The 15,419-nt window shown below is 38.9% G+C and overlaps 2 protein-coding genes across 4 annotated transcripts in view; both read left to right on the forward strand.

The window, feature by feature from the left end:
- LOC126760570 (uncharacterized) overlaps nucleotides 1-15,419 on the forward strand; it is a 439,995-nt gene that overhangs the window by 260,394 nt on the left and 164,182 nt on the right. The window lies entirely within an intron of this gene.
- The window catches only part of LOC126760577 (G1/S-specific cyclin-D1), a 113,769-nt gene that overhangs the window by 91,046 nt on the left and 7,304 nt on the right, over nucleotides 1-15,419 (forward strand). For all 3 annotated transcript variants that reach the window (XM_050476320.1, XM_050476318.1, XM_050476319.1), the window contains one exon: nucleotides 11,103-11,248. In XM_050476320.1, coding sequence (XP_050332277.1) covers nucleotides 11,103-11,248 — 146 coding nt within the window. The remainder of the gene's footprint in view (nucleotides 1-11,102; nucleotides 11,249-15,419) is intronic.

Raw genomic sequence — 15,419 nt, forward strand, 5'->3', positions numbered from 1 at the left:
AAATGTTTAATTATGTTCTAAATAGTTTGACAGTGAATTTCTACTATCTTATTTGTGATATGAATATTTACGTGTATATAGGTCGTTCATTTTGAGATCACTTGAAGATCGTTAAAATTTATTTTATCCTTGATCACAGTGTATCTTGACTGCGCAATGCGAAAATCTCTAACAACTTAGTTCTAAGGCATCAATGGTCTCCGATCGTTAAGTTCGTTCATTTTGAGATCACTTGAAGATCGTTAATTTTTTTTTTTTTTTTGATCACGGAAATCTCTAACAACTTTGTTCTAAGGCATCAATTGTCTCCGATCGTTAAGTTCGTTCATTTTGAGATCTAAAATTTTCAAATATCACATTTTCAAAGAAGGTTTTTATAAGAAATTAACAGTATAAGAACTTTAGTTGATCAAGAAATTATTTCTTCTTATTATTTCTTTTCGCTACGTGGCGCCAATTGGATATTCCAAGCGAAGCCAGGTCCTTCTCCACTTGGTCCTTCCAACGGAGTGGAGGTCTTCCTCTTCCTCTGCTTCCCCCGGCGGGTACTGCGTCGAATAATTTCAGAGCTGGAGTGTTTTCATCCATCCGGACAACATGACCTAGCCAGCGCAGCCGCTGTCTTTTAATTTGCTGAACTATGTCAATGTCGTCGTATATCTCATACAGCTCATCGTTCAACGCGCAAAGGACCATAAATCTTTCGCAGAACTTTTCTCTCGAAAACCCGCAACGTCGACTCATCCGTTGTTGACATCGTCTAAGACTCTGCACCATATAGCAGGACGGGAATTATGAGTGGCTTATAGAGTTTGGTTTTTGTTTGAAAGAAAGAAATTATTTATTTAAACGTGGTTTACCGCAAATGTTGCTACTTATTCCGAAAATATGGTATGTTACTGTAAACAAGATCCTCAATTGATCTAGAGTCATCAATACTAAAGCAAATAAGCTCAATTGGGTCAGCGTTAACCGGACATTTTTCTAATCCTCTTGCCAAAAAAATGTCGTACGCTTATATCTACCCTGGAAATATAATATTTTTGTCTACAGATTCTTCTACTAACACGTGGCTAAGTCAAGCGTTTACCAAATTGAAACAGTGGCGGTATGAAATTTTATACCCAAAACCCATAATGTGAACAGCCACCGAAATCAATTTGAAATATCACAAAAGTGCCGCCAATATTCACCAAAAAAGCCAGTTATTCGCTGTTTGTATAACAGGCACATCCTCTGCAATGAATGGCAGAAAGTTAGTCGCGTGGAACAGCTGTACAAAAAAGAAAACGAAAATATTAAAAATTCAAAAGCTATATAAAATAGCTATAAATATGTCATAAGCAAGCTTTCGGAGTGCCCAATCGATTGCTTAAACAGAATACACTTATGAGCTTTTGAAGTGAAGAGTTCGGCGTAAATGACGAAGGTTTTTCGGGAAGCTTGCTACTAATATAATATACATATATGAAATACGATGTTAATGCAAAGCAATTAAAAATACTCTTCTTAGTTCTTATAAACTTATTCATAGTTCACGAGTATAGCTTTTATACAGTGTTGTGCAAAACATAAGTAATTTATATCTAAAAAGGTTTATGTTACAATAATATTAACATTATATGTAAGACAGAACAAGAGAAAAGTTTATACAAAGACATGAGTATAAATTGCTTCAAGATCGGTTATAGCCGAGCTTACAAAAGCGCGCCAGTTGTTCTTCCTTTTCACTGTTTGGGGTCAATTGGAGAATTCAAGTGTAGTCAGGTCTTTCTCCACCTGGTCTTTCCAACGGAGTGAAGGTCTTCCTCAAGATCGTCGTAGGATTAAATTTTGTTCAATTGTCACTATTTTGATTAGTTCTGCACAACTGGCATGGATCCCAACACATTTTAATTTTTTTCACAGAAACATTCTCCAAATGATTTTCAAAATCCTCGCTATGTTAATCCAACACATTTTATAGATCCCCGGTGAGGGTGGTGACTTTTAGTCAATATCGCCAATTTCTAAATATACGAGCACAACATAACCTAAAAAATGATTTAGAAGTTACAAAGTTACAAACTTTTAATGTATTCATTATTATATGTTTTAACCTTATTTGTTGAGGTTCTGATTTAGCCATGTCTCTTTGTCTGTATATATGTACATGCACTAGTCCCTCAGTTTATGAGATAATGAGCTGAAATTTTGCACACGTTCTTTTCTCCTCAAAAATCTTTTCATTGATCGGAATCGCCGTTATCGGAGCACTATAGGATATAGCTGCCATACATACTAAACGATCCAAATCAAGTTTTTGTATAGAAAAGTTTTTCATTTGACGAGACATCTTCACGAAATTTGGCACAACTTATTGTCCAGGACAATGCTACAATCCTCGAACATATTGTTGAGATCGGACCACTATAGCATATAGCTGTCATACAAAATGAACGATCGCAATATAGTGCTTGTATGGAAAACTTTTTCATTTGACGAGACATCTTCACGAAATATGGCATGCCTTATTGTCCTAGCTAATGCTACAATCCTCGAACATATTGTTCAGATCGAACCACTACAGCGTATATCTGCCATACAAACCGCCTATGTTTTACTCATTAGTGTCCCTATAAATTTATGCTGTGCGTGTTATTAGGCGCAGAGGTAAGCTAAAAGATTGCGTGTTTTTCACAAAAAAATAATAGATTTTTTTATTACGGTCACCGAAGTTGGAGAGCGTTTTAGTTGTAAAAAAAGTTTTCGAATTTAAAATTTTTTTTTGCATATTTTTTTCAGTTTCAAAAGAGTTAAGTAGCAGGTAACGCATGCCAAAAAAATTAAGCGAATCCTTCTCACACACGTTTTCCCCCTATTTGAATATTGCACAATTTTTTCCCTTAATGAAATCGAATTGTGTAGCGGCTCCCACTACGCAAAAGTGTCGGGTTACAAATAAATATTTTCGCAGCGCAGAAAACTGAAAAAATTACAACAAATACAAAAAAGGTTCAGCCCTTTCTCGATCACGATTTCGCTATTTTTTAAATGTCCCATAAACCTTCAAAAAAATAATTTATGATTTTATAATATGTATGGCGATGAAGTAGGTAGTCACATTAATATACATAATTATATATATAAATAAGTGTGTGTGTGTGTACTAAATTGTGCGTTGGGCTTAATGCCTTCCATGGAATTTTTTTCCCAATCAAAAGCGGCGCCTCTCTGTTGTTTTTGCTTTCGTACAGGTAATTTGAGCTAATTTCCAATGCAACATTGTTTCACATACTCATGCGCATGTGTGTGTGTGTGTCGACACTTATTGAGCGCTTATTGATATATTTATTTAGGTGTGCGTGTGTGTGTGTATGTGCGAATATCGCATAGCACTTTCGTTCACACTACCCACACATCCACATATTAAATGCATAAATTTGCCAATTTAATTTCTTAATTAAATGTCGCTGGCAAATGAGTTGACGACATAACACATACAAGAAATTACATACTACACCTTTTCGGCGCTGCTTGGCGGCGGCTTGCAATCCTTTTACAGCGTTTTTTTGTGTACCCCCGTGCCCCTTTAGCATAGCTGCACACATTTGAATGTGTTTTTATAATATTTCTTATCGTTGTTTTTATACCCTCAACATAAATAATATAATTTAGATGTACATAGTATATACCATAAATGGTCAGCATCTCGAGCTGAATCGATTCAGCCAATTCCGTCTGTCTCTCCGTCTGATATCGATCTGAAATTTTGCACATATCCTTTTCTCCACAGAAGTTGTTTATATGTCGGAGCCTCCGATATCGGACCACTATAGCATATAGCTGCCATACAAAATGTACCATTAGAATAAAGGCTTGTATGGAAAGCTTTTTCATTTGACGAGATATTTTCACGAAATTCGGCATGAGCTATTTTCTAAGGCAGTTACGCAATCTCCGAGGAAACCATTAAGATCGGACCACTATAGCACATAGCTGCCATACATAGTGTACAATAAAATTCAAGTTCTGGTATGGAGAGCTTTTTCATTTGACGAGACATCTGCTCTAAATTTGCCATGGGCTGATTTCTAAGGCAGTTAGGCAATCTCCGAGGAAACCGTTCAGATCGGACCACTTTAGCACATAGCTGCCATACAAAGTGTACAACAAAATTCAAGTTCTTCTATGGAAAGCTTTTTGATTTGGAGTTATATCTTCACGAAATTTCGTTAGTTTGCTATGCGAGGCATCGCTACAATCTCCGAACAAATTCCAACGTACCGATCGAACTTCTATTGCTATAGCTACCATACGAGTGGACCGATAAAAATAAAGTTTTTGTTTGAAAACTTTTTTATTTGTGAAGGGCATTATAGCTTCGGTGCAACCGAAGTTAACATTTTTTCTTGTTTTGTTGTTGCTTTTGGCGGCGCACGCATTCACCAGCATACCCATATCGCATTTGCATAAAATTCGTAGTGTAATAATAATAACAACAATAACAAAATGCAGGAATGTGTTGCGGCATGCAACAGTGTTAAGGAAACCGGTATACATACATACATACACACATTCACATATGATAATGGGCGCTGAAAACATCTTCACAATAAAAAAGATATGCGCGCACAATCAGACGCACTTACTCATAACGAGTGGCAAATGAAGCCTTCAAAGCAGACGAAATCCAGTTTCTTCGTGGCGGCGCAAAAATGCAAAGGATGCGCTGTGTCTTTAACTTTTTTCTCGCTTTCGTTTTGTTTTTGTTCTTATTTTTGTGCTCTTTTCTTATTTATCTTTTTTGCTGGCAACAAAGGTGAGACGACACCGAAGGAAGTTCGCTCGCTTTGTTGTGATTTTATCCAAAAATAAAAAGTATTCAAAAACGAAAAAAAAAGAAATGCAGCAGCAAAGTAAAGCAAAAAAAGGCAAACAGAAAACGCAAAAATGCGAATGCCATTGCGAATGTGAAACGATCGTAATTCATTTCTCAGCGACCACCTATTGCTTCAATGGCAACAGCGCAGACAGAAACACAAACAACAAAGAAAAAAGAAGAAGAAAATACAAACACGCAGACAAAAAAGAGTTTACAGGCAAAGGAAGAAGCGCGCATGCGCGCCCTGTGCTCTTGCCTGTTTTGCGCAGACAATCGCTTACACACACACAAACACGCACACACCTGCATATGGCTACGCCGTTATGCGCCATGGTAGTGGTGTGCTGCTGCTGCCTGTTCTGCTCCTTGCTGTTGTCGCTGTTTGTTGCTATTGTTGTACTTTGTTTGTTGCTGTTGTTGCACTTTGTTTGTTGCATTTGTGTTGCTATTGCATTTTGTTGCTGCGCACATTTGTTATTGTTTTTAACTGCAATTCACCTTTTGATTGTCGCTCACTTGCCGCCACAACTATAGCATACTTTCAACTGCTGCGATTGTTGTACTTTCTTCGTTTTGTTGTTGTACTTTTTTGGTGCCTCCGTCATTTACAGTGATTTCTTTAATGTATTGATCCGTTGGTGTTGTTATTTTATACCTTTTAAGGAGTTGGGCGACAATGTCGCAACGAACACCCAATGTTGTGACCCAACTATTGTTGGTGTTGTTGCTGTTGTTTCGAGGACATGCTTGCATAGGTGAACAGTGGTTATGCGGGAGAATACTGCCGTTTTTTAGATATTCAGAAGCCTCTTACAAGTTTTGAGAGCTTCGAGCCAAAGTTTTATAGACGATTCCCAAAAGGGGATGTCCTTAGGACACATGCTTGAAGCGAATTGTAAAGTTTTGGCAGGCTTCGAAGCTATTCGCTGGGTGGGGTAGCTGGGTATGCAAAGAGGTGATTAGAGTCATGCGAGGACTCGTTGCATGCTGGATGTATGTTTAGGTCGTTTCTGGATAAGTTAAGAGTTAAAACTGCTACAGCATGCAGAACGAAGCTGCGCTAGGGGGAGTTTCGATTCTCGCAGCAACTTGAGCACTTCGTCTGCATTGGGTGGTGGTTCACCTCCAAGTACGCCATTCACTGAGAGGCAGTCGTTGAAGGTGTTTCTTTATGGCTCCAATGTGAATGCTTGTCTGAAGTTAGTTGCGTCAGAAGTCTGGTCGGCGTATTGTCTTATGTCGTCGACATAGTTGAAGAAGGACCTCTCTATGCTCCTAGAAGGCGGTTACGCTTCAAGCAGATAACTGCAGGAAAGGTTTCTACCAAAACACTCCAGCAGAAATTGCTTGAAGAGGAGTTCGATAGAAGACATCAAGAGGCATCCCGTAATACTCCGGCGGCCAGTGTTCTGACAAGTCTGGAGCTTTTTTGTTTGCGTTTCACTGCATCCAAGCGACCATATTAATGTGGCATAGTTAAGGACCGGTCAGCCGATTGCCTCGTATTTTGCCAACAAGGTTTGTGCTGCCGGCTAGCGACTTGTTGCGGCTCTGTACTTTGGCAATAATCGCAGACGTGTGAGGAGTTAAAGCCATTGACTGCGGAACCCACTGTTAAACTCTTCTCAGCTTAGAGTTTTTACCACGAAACAGTACGGATGATTGTCGACCGCTCAGGTAGTTCATAATCCACCACTTTAGCCCTGAAGAGAACGTTGATTTTTCGATGTCCTCAAATAGCTATGTGTGATTGACTGTGTCAACAGTTTTTGACATGTCCAACGCTACGAGGCTTGTCCTCTAGCAGGTGGTTTTTGATTGAGGCCAAGAACTATCTGCGCGTTTATGACGCTAAGTACTTTGGTGGTGCTGTGCATTTTTCGGCAGCCAAGCTTGGTGGCTTGCTAGACTCAGTTGGTGCGTGAAGGTAGAGAGTTAACCTCAAGTGTCTTCACTACTGGGGAGAAGAGAGTTATCGGACTCTCCTTTGTTGGTGGGTTTCCCAAGTTTCAGTAGTGGAAGCGCTCTTCCGATTTTCCACACATCGAATATTTGAAGAGTGCTCAGTGAAAGTTTGATGACCTTGGTGAGGACAACACCGTCCCGAGTTGTTATAGAGCTGATCGAACTGAGCGGTTACATTCTAGAAAGCTGTAAATTACAAACTATTTGCGATGTCGACTTAATATGTTGGTCTGACATTATTAAGGGTATAAACTATTGAATTTTGAAAAAAAAATGAAGTTTTTTAATTTCACACCAGCTATGCCCACTTGAAAGGGTTGCCATTTTAAAAAATATGGATGCAATTTGGCAACTCAGGTTAAACAATTCGCAATTATTTGAGCCAGATAACACATTTTCCTCTTTAATTTCTGATGAAAACTCGTTGTAAAAGCGTTTAATTTTTCGAAAACCACCGACACCACTGTGCAAGTATTTCATTTATGTTTATTGATTTTATTTATTTTTTTTTGTTATATTTTTTTTGTTTTGCAAACGAAATCGAACGACATTTTTGTTTTTTGTATATCACTCGTTCGCGTCTCCCAGCGCCGCATGTTGCACGCCAAAAGCTGTTCATGCGAGCGAGACCTTCAAGGAATTTCAAGATAATTGGCTTCATTTTTATGTCTTTTTCAACACTGTATGTCTGTGTGTTGGTGGCTGTGTTCATTGCCATTTCATTACATGGAAGATTGCCTGGAATGCGGCGCATCGGATGGCAGCGGAAGAGGCAAAGGATTGCACAGACGAAGGATTGTGTTGCGACACAAAGGCTGTGGCTAAAATATCGGCTGCTCAAAGAGGTGAACGAAAGGACTTTAAGTGAAATTGGCAGACGATTTCGCTGTGATGTTGTTGTAATTTTCATTGAACATTCAAATTAGGTTATGTTTTGGTATTTATTTGGGTCTTTGTGGCGATTTTGCACGCGCTTCACACGTATTTAGGCCGGGATTTGAACTTGGTACATGGTGGGGCCAGCGTCGCTGTAGTGCGCGAAGAGGTCTCTTACAGTTATTGCCTTACTTAACGAGCAATTAGCTGCGGTTGCCCTTCACCACCGCCGCCGGCACCATATTGAAAGCCGTAAATGCATTACACCATATGCATTGGCAATAGCAACAACAATACTAGTAATAATAGCCATAACAACGGCAACGAATCGCCGCCGATGAAGCGTCGGCTTGCTTAACATTGCATTGCTAATTAAAACTGTAAAAAGCGGCAACGTCGTGCACGTCGTGGCGACCGGCGATTGTTGGGGACTTAATGTGCTATACATATGCGTGAGCTTTATGGGCCGCTCATGTCTGTGTGTGTGTGTGCGTTATATGGTTCGGTTTAATAGTCATTTTGTTATTAGTCCTGTGTTTCTCTGCTTTTTTTCGTTTGTAAACGACTTCAATTCGAGCGCCTGCAGGCGTCTTTAGAGCTTGTAAACTTACAAAACTGCAAAACATGCGAGTACTCACCTACATACAAGTATATGCTTGTATATGTGTGCATCATTTATGAAAATGTGCAAGCATGAAATCTATGAACAACTGCGTCTGAACTTTATGTTCGCTGCGCTGTCTCGCAATAATTTCTACGCCCATTTCCGGTCGCTCAAATATGTGCGAATGCAAATACAGTCAGTCTGCTGTTAATGTAACGGACTGCAGCAAAAAGCGCAGCGCCCAGTGTGATCGTTTCTTGAGGCAATTACTTAAAAAATTATTACTGCTTTGGAAAATGTGAGTTTAAAAATAAAATAACATAAAAATAAATACAAAATTTACGCAATTTAAAACTAGAATTTAAAACTTTCTTTATTTTTTATAAAATATTTTTTAAATAAATTTTTTTAATATTTTTTTTATAATTTTTTTTTTGCATCGAAAAATATGATTTAACGAAAATGCTAATAAAAAATATTTAAAATATTTATGTTAAAATTTATAATATCTTTAATAGATGTTTACATTATTTTGATCGATCACTTTATTTTTTTATAAAATATTTTTTAAATCAATTTTTTTTTTAATATTTTTTTTTTAATTTTTTTTTCATCGAAAAATATGATTTAACAAAAATGCTAAAAAAATATTTAAAATATTTATGCTAAAATGTATAATATCCTTCATAGATGTTTACATGTTTTGATTGTTCACTTTGTATGACAGCTATATTTATGGTGAATCGATAAAAATATATACATTATTCGCAGGTTATAGCGATGCTTTGAGCAATAGTCTTATCAAATTTCATGAAAATATATTGTCAAATGAAAAAGTATTCCATAGAAGGATTTGTGTTGGATTGTTCAGTTTGTATGACAGCTATATGTTATGGTGAATCGATCTGAATAATTTCTTTGGAGATTGTAGCGCCGCTTTGAACAATAGTCTGTATCAAATTTCGTGAAGATATCTATTCAAATAAAAAAATATTTCATACAAGGATTTGTATTTTATCGATCACTTTATATGACAGCTATATGCTATAGTGTTCCGATCTGAACAGTTTCTTCGGAGATTACGTAATTGTCTTAGAAATAATCTATACCAAATTTTGAAAATATCTTTCAAATGAGAAAGCTCTCCATACAAGAACTTATTCCGATTGTTCACTTTATATGGCAGCTATATGTTATAGTGGTCCGATATCGGTGGTTTCGACATATAAACAACTCCTTGGAGGGAAAAGCAATCCCTCAAAATTTCAAATCGATATCTCAAAAACTGTAGTTTCGAGTATATGTATGTAGAAGGACGGGCGGACATGGCTAAATCGACTAATGCTGAACATACATACATATATTCTTTATAATGTCTCCGACGTTTTCTTCTGAATGTTATTTATATATATGTATATATATCTAAACTATAATTTTTTTTTTAATTTTGTTTAAATGTTTTATGTCTAGGGCCCACTGTGCGGCGCTGTGATTGAATGTGTGAATGAATTTAAAATGTTGAAATACTTTCACACATTTTGCAAATCAGTTGTTGTTGATTCTGTTGTTGTTTTTTCTTTTTTTTTGTTTGTTGCGTTTATGGCTTCAGGGTCTCACCATTGCTACGCAGATCAAATGAAGTAGTTCTCAAACTCCGTCATTTGACTAGAAAACAGATGTGGCTTTTGTTTCGCATTGTTCTTATTATTGTTGTAACAGAAATTTTCGCGCTGGTCGTTGTAATATGCTTACATTGCTGCTACACAAGGCACACACACACACACACATATGTATGTTTGTATGGTAATTCGCAAGCTGGCGATCTTATAACCTCGGCTAATAATAAATTTCGTGGCAACATCATCGCCATTGATGAACGGTTAATTCGAATCGCATCGATTACACGTACGTATTCATGCACAAACACACACACGCCGTTGATTGCAGTGCCAGCACAGAGGGAGGCGGACGACGAATGATACTTTGCACAGCTGCATTTTGAGCTAATACTATTTGTGCGTGACTGTCTAATCATGTTGCATGTGGCAGGGGCATGAGTTGTAGGCAGTTGCGAATTCCATCTGGGAAATGTGGGCAACATCGAACTGTCTGCGAAATGTTTGTGTAGCGCGCATTCACTCAAGCAGAGTTCCATTTCGCTGTTTGGTGATAATTCGTTAGGCACGGTTATGCGCCAGCTCAGACCGTTATGTGGTGCATGTGCTCGACAGTCGAAGAGTTCTTGGAAAATGCACCAATGAGTTGACTATGTCGTGAAATTGAGCCGAATTGTATACACATTTTCTAAGGGTCATATCAATATGCGTTAATTCGTTGGGAGAAGGGCTCAAGGGCACGCGCTGGAAATTTTCATAATTAACTCAATGATATGGCAAAATATGGATATGGTATATAGCTGATTTATAGCTGGTCATATGGGTTGAAACGCATTCTATGTGTGCATACTTTCACTTTCACCACCATTTCTACATCATTACTTTTCGCTTAATCGGCTTTTAATTGACTCATGAGCCACTTCTACTTAATTTAATGCCTGTTTTGTTTGTGTTTTAAACCGCTATCTAATGATTGAGCACTGTGTGCGTTGATCAGCTCGTTTACACCCTCGTTAACCTCTTTAGATCCTTCTCGTATAAGCACATTCCTTCCATTGCCGCCATATTTCAATTGATTTAGATAAAATTTATTTAAATACAAGTACTCATATCTAATTTAAGCAATTCTATTTACATTTTCAATAATATTTCGTATATATGTTTTGTTTTCTTCTAGAACATTATTTCTTTATGTATTCGGCCAGTACCATTGCAGCTGCGAGTATCGCCGCCGCCCTTAGTGGTTTGAACTGGTATTTACGCTCCGGCCCAGAGTTTCGTCATCTATTGGATTTATTAATCGATTTGACCAGCATTGAACCGGTAAGCGGTTTATAGTCTGTATTTTAAATTTTAAAAACTTTAATTAGCATAATAAGTTAGTATACTATAGTATATATTTTTACTCTTAAGTGCACTTTCAAAATTAAGTTAGTTATATTATAAAATTATAGCTTAAGTAGGATTCTTCTTCTTTATTGGCGTAGACAACGCTTAAGCGGTTATAGCCGAGTTTACAAGAGCGTGCCAGTCGTCTTTCCTTTTCCAAGTGCAGCCAGACCTTTCTCCAACTGGTCTTTCCAACGAAGTGGAGGTTTTCCTCTTTCTTTGTTTTACCGCCGGTCGTCGTATATCTCGTACAGCTCATCGTTCCATCGAATGCGATATTCGCCGTGGCCAATGCGCAAAGGACCATAAATCTTTCGCAGAACCTTTCTCTCGTAAACTCGTAACGTCGACTCATCGGTTGCTGTCATCGTCCAAGCCTCTGCACCATATAGCAGGACGGGAATAATAAGTGACTTATAGAGTTTTGTTTTTGTTCGTCGAGAGAGGACTTTACTTCTCAATGTCCTACTTAGTCCAAAGTAGCACCTGTTGGCAAGGCATAATCTGCGTTAGATTTCGAGACTGACGTTGTTGTTGGTGTTGATGCTAGTTCCAAGATAGATGAAATTATCTACGACTTTGAAGTTATGACTGTCAACAGTGACGTCCCCCTGCGGGTACGGGGGGACCCCTCTGGGTTCGAGGGGAAACCGAATATACCCGCGGTAAGGTATGCCTGTCGTAAGAGGCGACTAAGATCCTGGCCACCAGTCCAGGGCTGTATGGAAGCTCAACTGGTCGTAGCTTCGGCTACAAGGTCAATACCAAAGACTTTAACCTGGTACCACGGGGAGCAGTAGCCCCTGGAGTTCGCTCTAGTCTGCTCATTGGGTTTGGCCCTTTGTGGAGATTCGTGGTGGCTGTGGTTAAAACCCAAATCGCGGGAAGAACTGACTTTGTCAGTCGAATGTGGAGTTGCATTGCAACCGGGTGCCGGACCCAAAGTACGGCGGAGGTTTTAGATGGGCCTCGAGCCCTACCAAGGTGGTTAGTGTGTCCATGCCACACTGCCGATTGGTACTGAAAATCGTTACCCAGTTTTCAGGGCGCTGATCGACGCATTGTATTGATCCGTTGTGCTTTTGAGCACCGTGGAGTTAAGCTGTCGCCAGCAGGATCCCACGTTAAACACTATCAGACGTTGTCAACAGTGACGTGAGTGCCAAGTCGCGAGTGCGACGACTGTTTGTTTGGTGACAGAAGAAATTTCCTTATCCAAACTGGAGAAATCCGAACTAACGGCGCGGTTTTTGAGGTCAGTGGTATCGATGTCATCGGCGTACTCCAGCAGTTGTACATTTGTAGAAGATTGTATCTGCTCGATTAAGTTCTGCAGCTCGAATTGTTTTCTCCAGCAGTAGATTGAAGAAGTCGCACGATAGGAAGTCGCCTTGCCTGAAACCTCATTTTGTATCGAACATCTCGGAGAGATCCTTTCCGACCCTGACGCAGCTTTTGGTATTGTTCAACGTCAGTTTACACAGCCGTATTATTTTTGCGGGGATACCAAATTCAAACATACCGGCATAAAGGCAGCTTTTTTCAAGGGTCTTTTTCAAGACTGGGCGAATGGTGAATATCTGGTCATTTATTTATAAGGTCCAAACAGTTTTTTGACGATGAGCTTTAATCTTTCAAACAGTATGTTCGATAGAACCTTATATGCAAATTTGAAGAGGCTTATCCCACGGTAGTTGACGCAGATTGTGAGAGCTTCCTTGTTGTAGATTGGGCAGAGCACAATTAAGTTCCAATCGTCGGGCATGCTTTCATCCTACCATATTCTACAAAGAAGTTGAAGCATGCTCCTTATCAGTTCTTTGCTGTCGTGTATGAATCCATCGGCCCCCGCCGCTTTATTGTTGATTGGGTAATCGGGTTCACCATCTCCTTGTGTTATGCTTTCACTGCTTCACTGCCATTTAGCAAGCTGGAGAAGTGTTCCCTCCATAATTTCAGTCACTAGATCACCTCATAAAGAGTATGCTCCGGTCTCGAAACCTTCTATTAGTAGCCGCATATTTTCGTAGAATTTTCGAGCAGTACGCCTGTCGGACCGTCCTTGTGTTTATTATGTGCGTTCTCTCATAGGTGTACTCCTAGCGCTCCTTCTCTTCCGTCGGGGCGTGGTCGCAAATCAGCGATTCGTTGAAGAACTTCGCTTTGACCCGGATTGCGGTTAAAAATTTTCCATCGGGCTGAATGTCAGTAGTTGGCGACGGAGTCTTTTTCCCGTCACGAACCCCACACCAAATTTGCGCTCCTGCAAACGGCCACTGTAGTAAATGCCACAAGGGCCTGCTCGTCTCGGTCCTTGTCCCGTCCATCGCACTTCTAGGCGGCGGTGATGTAACTCTTACTTGTTTTGATCTTTTCATTGGAGGTGCTTTTTTACGTGTCGGGTCCCGAATCCAGCGCACAACCTTGGGGAGGGATGATTCGATTTCTCACTTTAGCTCGTCTTCAAACGGATGGTTTTTGGCTACCCAGACGATACTTGGTCTTAGACCGAAATCCGTGAGCTGCTTGAGCCATATGTTAGAGAATCGTCTCTGACCACTTGAATTGGATTGCTCTAATTATTTATTTATGTATGTCTCTTTATTCCTCTCTTTATTATATATTGTTTTTCAAATATAATTTTATATAATTTTTTTACCAAATGATTTTTAAATCATATAAAGAATGCCTGTAATCACACTTTGTGCAACAAAATTGAACAGAAACTACTTTCTCACCATCAAAAGTTAAGTCACCCCTTGTAGGGTGCCTAATCCTCGACTTGCAAAAGCTTCGCGTTGCATAATTTTACGCTGTCAATGCCAGAGGTGAGTCAATCAAGGCGTTTCCGAAGAAATTTGTAAACAAATTATAGAAGCAAGAAAACAATAAACAGCAACAACAGAAACGCGCTACTTCACATGGTTTTGTTGTTTTGGTTTTTGTTGATTTTTGTAACAAAATTTAATTGCATTTTAATGGTGCGTTTAATCGTATGCACACCGCATGTGACATTCGTGCCTTGCTTCGATTCGAAAATATCCTATGTTTCCAATTTATATGCTGTTAATTAATTTTTACGGCGTTCCATTAATTTGCAAATGAGCAAATGGGCGGCAGGAGAACGCATTAAATCGCACACACCGGCGTTCAAATTTGCCTTCTCATACAATGATGCGATTGTATGTACAGACATATGTACATATGTATTTAATGCGTACATAGCATAAGGTTAAGTATTGGAGAGTGCGACTGCGGACACTTGGCTGCATTGCGGTGCTTTTGAAATAATGCTGGCTTTTGTTTGGAGGCGACAAAGCGTGTGTAACCTTTTATTCATTTCGCTTATGTTTGCCTTTATTTCACTGCAATTTTATTTGATAATGAGCGAATCATATTTGAAGTGACATGCATACTTGCATGCCAACACAATAATGTGGCATTTTGTCGAAGCGTCAGTGCGAGGACAGATAGATGGACATATGTACATGTGAACACAAACAAACGGCGCTTTAGTAACCAGCGTTTCTAATTAAAGTATGCACTTATTTTTGTAACGAAATTTGTTGAAAATAATACACATTATGTTTACGTTTTATAAGGGGCGATCCGTTTCGAGGTTTCTTACTTTCTAAAGAAAAAACACAGAAACTTCAAATTTAATGGGGGATGTTTATTATCACTCGAAAGAACATTCTTTGGCATTTAGTTTTTGAAGATTATCTCTTTCAAATGTTGGCCGCGGCTGCGTCTCAGATGGTCGAGCATTTCGACTGGTAACTGGCGAATGATCTTTTCTTCCAAGGCCTGAATATAATTGGGATTGTCCGCATAGACTTTATACTTTTCACATCCCCACCAGCTCATATCTGCTCTACGAAGCTTTTAAACAAGGTCAACTTTGTAACTTATACTTGAAGTTATAAATGGATATGCGTATATGTAAGCTCTTAATGATTATGTTCGCAATATATAGTGTACCTTAATTGACAGAAAGCATGGTTACCTAATTATTGATTAAAGCTTAGTAACCAGTCAATTAGTGCTTAACTGCCAAATAATTAGTACTTAGTTTTTACCCAATTAATGCTTATCAGTCAAATAG

Source organism: Bactrocera neohumeralis, chromosome 5 (genome assembly GCF_024586455.1).
Source record: "Bactrocera neohumeralis isolate Rockhampton chromosome 5, APGP_CSIRO_Bneo_wtdbg2-racon-allhic-juicebox.fasta_v2, whole genome shotgun sequence".
In the NCBI taxonomy this organism is placed as follows: domain Eukaryota; kingdom Metazoa; phylum Arthropoda; class Insecta; order Diptera; family Tephritidae; genus Bactrocera; species Bactrocera neohumeralis.